Consider the following 12,227-nt stretch of genomic DNA (forward strand, 5'->3'; position numbering starts at 1 on the left):
TGGAAATGAGCCCAATCTTAATTGGGGGGGTGAAGGCTTAATTTTGGGGGTTTCTAGGTATATATACACACACAGAGAAATACATACAAAAATACAGGGACTGGTCCTCTGAAATATTTACGAGATGAAAAAGTGCTTATAATGTTTGCAGACTATAACAAATTTGGAGACTTTACAAGGTTTTTGGCAAGCAGGACTAAATTTGAAATGTCTTGGCAACTTGAGTCAGTGGCCTTTTTCTTTTAAAAAAAAAAAAAAAGCAATGCCTAGCAAGTTGTCTGGTAAGTGCAAATTGTACTGTGTTTAAAAGGCATAATTAACAGCACAACTAGATAAAGAGTATTGGAAGCTCAGTTTGAAGGTTTGCAGGAAAGTGTTTTCAAGTTACTCTGTGTTACATAGATCTGCCATGCCATATTGCTGTGAAGCTGCCAAATAATACCTGGAATATAGGTAAAAGTGTGACCATGGAGGCAATTCTATTTTATCTTCTCAACAGCAAATAAGTACTGTTTTCAGTTTTGGTTACTTGTGGTATGGACTGAGAGAGCCCAGAAGTCCAAAATAAATCAGGACTTTTACACTTAGTTTGGGTGAAAGTTTCATAAAGGGTTATTTGGTCCAGAGAAGAAGATTGAGTGGCTACAGAATGGAAGGGACTGCACTGTTGTTCATGTTTGACAGCAGAATAATAATAAACTGCATTAAACTCTAATAAGGAAGAAAAACTTGTCTAATGTAAGAATAACTAAATAGTGAAATGGACTATGAGGTTTAATTGTAGAAATTTGGACATCAACGGTTTTATGAAATGTCTTCCCCTCAGCTTCATAAATAGGTTGTATACAGTTACATATTGAAACTTCACTGTTGAAGAAACCTTAGGAGGTCATCTAGGTTCTCTTTATAAGCTTTAATTTACTGGGGAGGGCGGGGGGTTCCCCCTCACTGAATCACTTCTCTTAACTCTGGGATAATGGTGGCGGTTCCTTATAAGAAAAGTGATGAGCTGATTTGTTTCTGCAGGAAGTGTCTTCATGAGGAATGTACCTTCCTCTTTGTTAATAGGTGAACAAGGGAAAGGTGATGAAATTTCTAGCAGGCAGCTTTCTTGGGATACTCTGCAGGGGTTCTTTGAGCTTGTTTTCTGACTGATGGCTGTTGGTCAAACTTTAGTTTCCAGTTTTTGACTGCTGGACCATGAGACTTGCATACTCTTGCAGTCTGAATGCTGTACAGGAGAGAGTAGTAAGCAACATATTTTTAGTCCCTCAGAATTTTTATTCAGAACGAAGTTGTTTGAATACAATACTAAGATTCTTCTATTCTCAATCCCTTTCCAATTTGTTACCTGAAAGTGCAACTTCTTACTACCTGTGATGTTCAGATTCCATAGTTTTATTTTTCCAACTAATCGTAGAATTGTTTGGGTTGGAAGGGACCTTAAAGATCATCTAGTTCCAACTCCCCTGCCATGGGCAGGAACATCTTCCACTAGACCAGGTTGCTCAAAGCCCCATCCAACCTGGCCTTGAACACTGCCAGGGATGGGGCATCCACAACCTCTCTGGACAACCTGTTCCAGTGCCTCACCACCCTCACAGCAAAAAACTTCTTATGTCTAATCTGACTTTACCCTCTTTCAATTTAAAGCCATTACCCCTTGTCCTATCACTACATGCCTTCGTAAAAAGTCCCTCTCCAGCTTTCTTGTAGGCCCCCTTTAGGTACTGGAAGGCTGCTATGAGGTGTCCCTGAAGCCTTCTCTTCTCCAGGCTGAACAACCCCAACTCTCTCAGCCTGTCTTCATAGGAGAGGTGCTCCAGCCCCCTGATCATCTTCATGGCCTTCCTCTGGACTCACTCCAGCAGTGAGTCACTCCATGTCCTTAATTTGGGGGCCCCAGAGCTGAACGCAGTACTCCAGGTGGGTCTCACAAGAGCGGAGTAGAGGGGGAGATCCACCTCCCTCAACCCGCTGGCCACGCTTCTTTTGATGCAGCCCAGGATATGGTTGGCTTTCTGGGTTGCAAATGCATATTGCTGGGTCATGTTGAGCTTCTCTTCAACCAACACCTCCAAGTCCTCCTCAGGGCTGCTCTCAATCCGTTCTCTGCCTGGCCTGTAGTTGTGCTTGGGATTTCCCCAACCTATGTGCAGGACCTTGCACTTGGCCTTGTTGAACTTACAAGGTTCGTGCGGGCCAACTTCTCAAGCCTGTCAGGGTCCCTCTGGATGGCATCCCTTCCCTCCAGTTTGTTGACCACACACCTGAACAGTAAACTATCTGAGTAATGTTTAAGTGGCACAGAGGAATGTTAGTAGCTGTTACTTAAAGTCTGGTATAGGATCAGCTGTATGCTGGAGATAACATCTGCCGTTTCTTTGCAGAGAGCTTGTAATGTGAACAGACCAGAGAAATACAGAGTAGGTTAAAAAGCATGCATCTCAGAGTAATCTCAGTGAGGGTGACAAAACAACTGTGTATGTGTATATGGTGTCTTTTTCTTTTTTTAACGGGGTAGTAAAATGGAGGAGAAAAAGAATGCGATAGGAATGAGGTGTGGGCAGAAGAGGATTAAAGGAGCATGTGTTAGCTAGACCTGTAATGTAAAGGGATGGAAATGAAAAGTCTGTAAACTGAGGGTTGCAAAAGTCCAGACAAAAATCTAAAAAGCTTGTGTTCAAAAATTGCAGTTTCTTCCACCAACTGAATTTTCTGCCATATTATACATTTTTAAAGCTTCCTTTTTGTCTTGGAGGGCTTGAATGTTTATCTGGTAAAGACTTCACAAAACATATGTGTTCTGTACTAACAGGTTATCTTACTGAGAATTGTCAATAATTCTTGCTTCTAGCATTGGTTGTAGAACTAATGGACTTGTAATAGAAACAGTATTGCAAAACAGTATAAAATACAGGGGTTTTTTTGTCTGTTCTAACATATATACTGCTTAAATTGATGACAGTAAAGGCCCTTAATTCAGTGAACCATTAGGAAAGCATCATTTTAAGTGCTTTATATTCTGATTTATACTCTGAAATTCTGCCTGTGTTGGTTCCCTTTGCTTAGGAGATAATATTTTAGAGAACTCCTGACATTTTTTTCCTCTGCTCATGCTGCTGTTTACCATGGGATACAGAAGGGCGTTTAATTCTTTTGTTCTCATGGCTTTTCTGCTCTTTTTCAGAAGTAAGAAACTTTTTAGCAAGAAAAAATTGAAAAGGAAACAGAAGACTAAATTGAAAGTAAAAACACGCAACAAGGTAAGTCTGAAACTAACTTTAGAGTTCTGATCAAAAATTAAAGTAATTTCAATTGAGAGAAATAAAAGAAAAAATAAGTGTAACTAGCAATTTGTTTAGAAAAGATAATGCTAGTATTGTTTGTTTACTGTGTTCTACATGACTGTGATACCAATGTTAACCTTATTCAACTGTGTTTGCTACTAATGTTCAGCACGAAATAATACGAACAGCATTTTTGGTTCTCCAGTTCCTAAACAGTAAAAGTAGCTAAACATGTTGGTCTTATAGTTAAAATTTAAGGGATGTGTGTCTAGGTAACATGCTAGCTGCAAAGATTTCTGTCCATATTGGCTAAAGGATGAAGGAAGCATTGAATGTCAAAGGAATGCAAAGTTACCTCTGAAAATTCCTTCATAATGGAATAGATGATACTTTCAGCTAATATTTTCTTCTCCTGTAACCCTTGCCCCCATCACTTTAAATGCATTGGGAGTTGCATGGGAGCAGTATAGGAACTTCATAAAAATGTTTACATGTTTACTTGTTGCAGAGAAGAAATCTAGGCAGAAGCAACAGTATTTTAAAATACTGCTCTGCTGCATTCTTTCTCTATTAGAGAGCTATTATTTCTCTGTTTAAGCTAGAGTCTTGGAGGGATTTTCATGAAGGCTTACTGCAGGCACGGAGGCTTCTTCCTAGGTTCCCATTGTAGTTGGTAAAGAGAAAGTAGCTCATTTCTGGAATGGTTCGGAAGGAGAGAACCACTGAAATACAAGTGGAAACATTTTCTAGCCAGTTGAATGCCCTTATAATACAAACACACTGTAGATCAAATTGGCCATCTTATCCCTATTTGCCAAACCTTGTGTAGTTACTCTATCTCAAGACAGATGGCTTTAGGAGGGTGGAGGGTGAAGCAAGCCCTGTATCTCTTCATTTGGTATTGCCTTTTTGGATACTTACCAGATTGTTCTGCTTATCTCAAGTAGTGCAGCTCCAGACTATGGTATAGAAGGGGCTTATCTTCACTTCTGTTCTCAGTACTGTACAGTGAAATATTTAAGGTCCAAACTGAATTTTTCAGCCCTTTCTTCTGTTGCTATGATGATATAAGTTTTTAGCTTGTTCGCTTCATGATTTTATCAGACCCACTGTCAGCACAGAAAACCAAACTAGAAATTTGAAGAAATTTTGCAGAATGTAGTTAAGTCTTTGTGTGTTCTGTCTGACGTCAGAAACATACGCTTTTAAAACAAGATAACTCTTCAGCTGGGATCATTGTTACTATTTAAAGGGAACCTTGTCTTTCTGGATAGTGGTGCCCTAGTTTAACTGCCAAGTAGGAAGCTAAATCCAGAACTGGTGTTCTTCACAAGCTTGATGATCAAATGTGCTTCTTGGATTTAGTTGTATTGGATAAATGGATTGGCAGGATCCCTTCTGAGTGGCCAAAACACGAGCATATTAAAGGCTGGTTCTTGTCCGTAGTTATAGATTTGGCACTAACTGATCATCTCTGGACCTCATGCGTATGGAGGGTTGTTTTCAAGATTTTTCCTTAGATTTAAAACAGCTTCTACTTGATGCATTAAGTGAGATTTATCTGCCTTTGAAAGGCATAATGGGTTTTGTGTGTCTTTTACTGATGTCTGTATTCTACACAGTGTTTGAGGCAGGCCAGGGTTGACCAGCAGAGCATTGGTGTTTGTTCCGAGTCACTGAGGTGCAGAAAGACATTCCACCTTATTCCTGCATGATAGCAGGAAATTTTGTATTTCCTGAAAAAAGTAGTTGAAAAGGGAAGGATAAAATCAGCTTCATATCTTTAGGTTATCAAACTTTGTTTACTGACAAGGTGGGTTTGTTTTGTTTTCGGTTGTTTCCTTGTTTTTTTATTGTTGGGTTTGCTGTTTTTTTTCCCCCACCATACGCTTTTCAATGCATCCCCATGCTTACCAGTGCAGAATAAGCACAATGATGATTTTTGTACTGGAATGTCTGAAACCAGATGTGCGTATTGTCAGGAAAATGTGAGTTTCCATTTGAAGCCTTATAATAGGGCAGATTGAAAAGTCCATCACTACGGGACGTTCTGAGCAGGAGAGCTTGAGTGCATCAGTTTATTTTTTAAGAAGCAGGGTCTTTTGGTCTGAACAGAGATGGGAGCTTTCTCTTAATATGCTTGGTAGAGGCAGGGAAGGCCTTAAATTAAGAATAAGCTGAAGGAACCCAAAAATTTGTTGTTTATATCCTGCACTTACTGAAAATGATAATTGTGTAATTGAAGAGGAGAGAACATTAAAAAAAATAATAATTGTTGAACAACGGGAAGAAAATTACTTCCACCATTTAAGCATTAAATGTTATAACATTTTAAGTATAAAACATTGTTTTTTAATGCAGCCCAGTAGTTTGAGCCTTATTCTGTTTCTAAGCTGGGGTCGTGTTATGATCAGTTGTATTTGAACTACCGTTAACTTTTGGTTTTGTGGTTTAGTATCTTTTTTTAAACAGATGTATAAAAGTTTTCCGTGTCGGTGCAGTGCATTTTGGCTTTAGAAATCCAGTGCTGAATAGAGTGACTTTTACATAGAAAAAAAAAAGTTATTATTAGGTGTGGGTGTAGCACCTAGGATTCCACCCCCCCGCCTTTTATTTTTTTTTTCTTGGCAACAATTATCACTAGAAAATTGTAGGCTGTGTTAAATTATCTCAACCCTATGAATGTTTCTGCTTCCCCTCCCTCTCCCCTTTTTACCCTCTGGAGTTTTCGCATTCTACTGCTCACTCATAAAAGTGTTGTTTAGGACACTTAGCTGAGAGACTGGATGGAAAGCTAGAGTTCACCATCTTCTATTCCCATAACGTTATCTGAAGAATACTGAAAAATTGGAGTCCTCCAGAGACAAAAGAATGTACTTGCAATGATTGGCACCCACCTGCTTACTTTATGCAGATGTTTTAAACTATAACTTGTTTAGCTTTATACAAATGGAAGAAATAAAACCTTTGGAAAGGACAGTTCATGTACCAGACAAATTTATTGTAAGCTAATGATTAGTTGTATAAGGTGGATGAACTGGGATAAATATTTGTCTCATTAAAAACACATGTAGCTTCTCAAATAATTTGGCAGTGTTTTCAATGACTTTTGTATTATTTGGTGTTTCAGCCTTAAGAGGGTATCCTTTTCTAAGAGATGTTTGAATTGTTCACAGAAGAATTTGGGGAGGTTCAATGCTCTGTTATGCAGAGGTTAGATCAGATGGTTATTATAGCCTTACCTATATTTAACAACAGATTAACTTTCCTCTTCTAGATTATAGTCTATTTCCATCACATCTGAGAATAAACCATTATTGCAGTCATCTGGTTCAAGAGGAAGGAAATAAATTGGTCAGAAAATAAGCTATTTATGGATTTTGTCTTTTGGGAAGTTTGTTTAGATGTGAAACAAGTGTAAAGGAGACCAGAGGGTTTTGGTTTTCCCACTTTTTTCCTTGAGTGTACTGGAACATTACAAAAGGCTAACTGAGAAGAGCACTTGTGAGTCTGGTTGCTCTATTTTGTGAACCAAACCTGTGCCCTTTAACCTCTCCTACGTAATGTATCCTTCCATTTAGCAGGGACTATATATTTACAAGGCCAAGTCATACATCAGGCTATGGGCATTTGCGCTTCAGTTTTTCTCTTGTAAGATAGTCTCTTATCTTTTAGAAAAAAAGTAACACATGAAATAAAGTTTTACCTTTATGTATTAAACCTATATTCATGATTCTTTACTTATATTGGCATTGCAATTTCTCAGACTTGCATTTAGATTTCATTATTCAGTAGTTCAGGATTGAATTGTTCTTTCTTCAGTATTTTTTAAAACTTAAAGGCTTTTCTAATTTTATCTTCAATGTTTGGAGAACATTATCTGCTTCTGTTTTGTCTACCTAAAATACAGAAAACTTGTGTGAGGGATTTAATTAGGTTTACTGCCTTTACATATTCTCTGTAAAAGATGCCTTAGTCCTTCTGGCCATTGAGATGACCTTTTATCACTGTTACCTCACCTTGTATGGTTTCAGTTGAGAATCTCCTTTTTCAAGTTTAATATTGCACAGTTTGTAAGAATGATGTCATGTTTAAAAATTGTTCTTCCTTTCTACCAAAATTTAATTTTAGGTGTCCTGTCTAGCACAAATAAATTTTTCCAGCGCTCAAGGCAGAAGATGTGACAAACACTGAGTATCTCTTTAGTAAGACTGTACAGGTGGTAGTGCGAATCTCTTATTATTGGGAAGTTTGTATGGCTGTGTACAAGTGACCCAATGCCATGGCTCTCATTAGTTGCACAAAAAGGAACTTCCAGTTGATGATGGGGGAACTTAAGTCGCAGTCTCCTAACTTGGATCAGTTCATCTCACCTCAGTGAAGTTAGGAATCTGTTGTAATCTGGAAAGGAAGAAACTTGCCTCATATGGAAAAAAACTTCTGATGTCTGTTTTGAATACTTTCTACTGCCACTGTTGAAAAAAAGGTTAAAAAAAAGAAAGCTGCTCACTGAATGAGTATTTGCATTAGAGGGGCAGAAAGTTTTCCTGTTTCGGGTTTGTGGTTTTGTGTTTTTTTCAGCCTTCTGTAAAAGAAAACTAAGAAAGTCGTGTTTATACAACCTGCTCATATATACCTCCACTTTTGAACAGATGTTTGTTTTGAAGACCTGGAAACTACAAATATTATAGTTAAAGCCCTTCAGAGACTTGAGCAGATTGATCACAAATAAATCATCAGTGGTTTTTACCTTACCATGAAGTTTGTGGGGGGGGAGAGAGAGAACAACATGATGATTGGAAGTTCTGTTCCTACTCTCCAACCAGAAACAATGTGTCTTGTCATTCAGCACCTTTCTTTTGCCTTGAGACATACTAAGCATTTGTATGCTTACATATTTAATGTTAATTGAGGGTTTTTTCTCCCTCAAATGAAAGACAGTAAACAGTGAAAGTCATAATTATCCTTAAGTTTTAACCTGCTTTTACAACCCAACAACTTATTGTTCAAAAAGGGATTTATTTAGTACAGTCCTAGGGCCAGTGCTTTTAAACTGACAAAACCAAGTAGTGAATTTCAAAATTATTCTTAAGGGACATTGTTAGGACTGCTAAAGTGTATAACAGAATAGAGCATAAGATACTTCTAGTTTCAAAGAATGTACAATTCTCAGAGATAAGGTATTGTGGAGGGAAAGTGGAGGAATGAACAAAGAAATGTAAACGGTGGGTTAACATCAAGCTAGGAATTAATCTCTAGTTCTGAGTCGTATATTCTAGTGCTACACTGTTTGGATAGAGCAGGGATTTCTGGAGTATGTTGTGCTATACTGAAGTCTGGGTAGGAGATTAATGTATATAGCTATAGTTTGTGCACTGTTGTAGAAGAGTTGAGACACAGAAAGAATGGTTAGAGTTCTTGCTGTTTAAAAGCTAAAGCATTAGGTAAAGGAGTTTTTAATAGTTGTAAAGTATTGAGAATATGGAAGGAGTTTACTTCTGAAAATTAGTCACCTTATTATTAATAGCCAAGAAAACATACATTGATACTCTATCTAGCACTGTAAAGTCTAAAATTACCTGTGCTGGTTAAACAATTTGTCCAGCCTGTTTCAAAAGAGGCTACATGAGCTACAGAACTTAGGCTGTTCTGGAACAAAGACTAAGCTGAACTCCTGACAAAAAAAGAACTGGAATGGAAACTCTTCACAGAAGTTATGATTACAATACGTGATACTAATTAGATAAGTGAACTTCAGATAGAGATATTTCAGAGATTCCAGATATTTTTCTCTTCCTGTAAGTGTCGGTAAACTAGGAAGTGCATAGGAAACTTACTAAATTTTTTTTAACCTGTACTGTTCAACTGAGTTAGTTTTAAAGCTGAAAGCTGATATTGTGCCTTTGCCTTCACAGCAGCTGCAAAAACTCTTGGGCTGTGTGTATGGATATTTGACATACAGAAGAGTCATATGTTAAAACCGTTTAGTTTTCTGGTGCTAAATACATTTTAAAGTATGTAGTAGCTCATTATTATTGGTATCAGTCCAAATCTATTTTGATGCACTTTGATTCTGGAATGACATATGAGGTTGTACCTTGAGTTCTTGCACTGATTAATATTGTGGGTTTTTACCAGCAGCTTTATTATTTCAAAGATATTCACGTTGAACAGGGACTAAACTTATGTTGTCTTTCAATCCCTAATGGCAGAAGTTCTTTTGTGCTAAAAAAAAAAAGGGCGAAAAAAACCCCCAACCCACCCCAAACTTTCAGTGTGTATATGTAGGGAACTTTTACCAGCTTCCCCAACCCCATTATCTTTATATTTTTATGCTTACTGCTAACACTGACACAGGTAAGAAAAAATAACACACTGTCTGTGTTGGTTAGGCTACAGAGTATACCATTGCTTCTTAATGTTTTAGCTTGCAGTAATTTTGTAGTAATAATGAAAAGGAAGGATATGTAAGTATGTGCCAGTACAGTTAGAATAAAAAATAAAAGGAAATATGTAAACTTTGAAATATTTTGAAGTTATTTTGAATTTTTTGTTAAGCTTTATAACATATGGTGTTAAATGGCCTAATTTAGAAGCCTGTGTTATTTCTGGTAATAATAAAAAGATAAGTGCAGATAAAAATGTGTTGTGAACCATTGCTGTGTTTTGATGAACAAAATTGTGGCTGCCATATTGTAGAAAAATAAATCACCCCATTAAAACATTATCCAGTTCACTGGTTCTCATAATTCTTTTCCGCTCTTCTCTGCTAGTTTAAAGTCCTCTTTCCTATTACTGCTGTCACAGATGTATGAGTATTTCCACTCTGATGTGTTCCAGATCACTCCAATGTAATTCACTGTGTGCTCTCCTGCCAAGTGAATGTGGTTGTTCACAATATCTGTCCCCCTTAAATAAAAAGAAAGAAAAACAAAAGAAAAAGACAAAAAGCCTCTACCCTCACTACCCCCAAGAATACTAGAAACAAACCAAAATAACCTTGTGAAGTTAGTTAGACCCTGACTCGGTCTAGCCTAATGCTCCTCCAAATTCTGCCTTGCGTGTTCAAGTAATTTGTCCTCTACCTTTAACCCTAGGCCTTCTCTCCTTATAAAATCTCTGTGCCCTCTGTCTACACCAGGGTGTTACAGGGAATTGCTTCTTCCCATATGCCTGAAGTCCAGTTTTTCATAGCCTGTGCTCAAACCAGCCTAGTCTTTGGTAGCATACGACAGAAGAGAAAGTATAATCCTGCCTGGGGATTTTTGTTGTTGTTGTTGTGGGGTTTTGTTTGTTTTTTAAGTCTATTGTTCCTCCTGTTCCATCTTACTGTTGCAGAAAGGGAGAGTATGGGGTGGAATTTAAAAGATTTTTTTTAAAAAAAGTTTTTTCTTAATATTTTTCCAAGTCTAATGACAGCCTCATGAAGGCTCTTCTGTGTCTTGGCAGTGGCTGACAGTAATATACCAGTAGCAGATACCAAGGAAAGAGTGGGGCAGGGTAGTGGTAGGGTAAGGGCATGGGTAGTGGTAGTTTCTCAGAAACTTTGTGGCTCAGGTCTTCTGAAAATTGGATGGTGTTCTGTGATTTCATAGACCTTGATAGATTTTTGCATTCAGTAGTTTGTCCATTAGGTTGTTGCTATCCACAAAATTATTACCCACAGCATCATGCTGGGGGAGTTTTTGAACTTGCCATGTTTTCATTTAATGAGAAAACACCTAATGATATTTTAAATTTCTAGTATACATTTAGCAAACAGCTTAAATTTTTGTTATTTACCAATAGATTAAAAATTAACAACTAGAATAAAATATAATGCATTTTAAAATTCAATAGTAATAATTTAAAAACCCCAAACAAACAGCTGACCCCTGTAAAGAAGATAAATCCTAAATTCTGCTATTGACTGTGGCACAGGTTTGCACTATTCTGTAGCCTGAGCTGATTTCACTTTATGTCCTAGTGTCCTCATCAAGTTATGAGAGGTAGAGACTAAAGCCAGATGGAATATTTTCTTCCTCCTCCTCCTTTCTTCCCTGCCTGAATTATAATTGGTACTTCAACAGGAAAGTTCATTCTCCAGTTTGAGAATCATTTGGTTGGCCGTAATTATTGAGAGTGTTGAGATTACCTGTATTTAGCAAAGCTTGAAACTTCTAATAAACTTAAAATAATCTTGTTTTTCAGACTGAAAGCCTAGAGAGTACAATAACCATACCAGATATCAGACTACATAGCAACCCTTCAGCTTTTAATGTTTACTGCAATGTCCGCCATTGTGTGTTGGAGTGGCAAAAAAAGGAAGCATCTGTATCTTTGGCTTCAAAGAACAGTGTACAGAGTGGGGATTCGGACAGTGATGAAGAGGAGGAATCCAAAGAGCCACCTATTAAACTTCCAAAGGCAAGTAACTGTCTTTAAAGTGTGCCATGTATGTGATCTAAAGTTGGTATGCCCTTTGTGGGGAATAAAGAACAGCCTTATAAGCCAGCTGCTCAGAAAATAGCTAGAGTTTTATTTGTAGTCCATCTAGTCCAAAATCATCTGATTTGATGAATTAGGAAGATCTATGTACCTGGCCAATAATTAATTTTAAAGTCAAGTTATTTTCTCCACTGTGTTAGGTTCTCTGCTTTCTTCAGCTGCGTCTGTCAGCTGCTAGATGAGGTTTTCTGTCTGAAGATTGGGAAGAATACAAGAAACTTCTCAGTTTCTCTCAAAGATAGTATCACTGAAAAGAAAGGATATTTCTAAAAATGTACTACAGTGTATTTATTCTTTAGCCTGCAAGATGATGCTGAGTTTTGGATCCTGGAAAAAAACATCTGTCCTGTTATTTCGTTGACCTTTCCCCCCCCCCTGTAGATTCCATGCATGTGTTTTTCCCCCACTCCATTGAAGATACAAAATTTAAGGTGTAATTTGCAGGAAAAT

General features: G+C 37.5%; 1 protein-coding gene across 14 annotated transcripts in view; it reads left to right on the plus strand.

The window, feature by feature from the left end:
* Window positions 1-12,227, plus strand: part of MYCBP2 (MYC binding protein 2) — a 205,306-nt gene that overhangs the window by 24,891 nt on the left and 168,188 nt on the right. For all 14 annotated transcript variants that reach the window (XM_049815912.1, XM_049815905.1, XM_049815906.1 and 11 more), the window contains exons 2-3: window positions 3,191-3,266; window positions 11,481-11,696. In XM_049815912.1, the coding sequence (XP_049671869.1) occupies window positions 3,191-3,266; window positions 11,481-11,696 (292 nt within the window). The remainder of the gene's footprint in view (window positions 1-3,190; window positions 3,267-11,480; window positions 11,697-12,227) is intronic.

This window comes from Accipiter gentilis, chromosome 13, assembly GCF_929443795.1.
Source record: "Accipiter gentilis chromosome 13, bAccGen1.1, whole genome shotgun sequence".
Lineage (NCBI taxonomy): Eukaryota > Metazoa > Chordata > Aves > Accipitriformes > Accipitridae > Astur > Astur gentilis.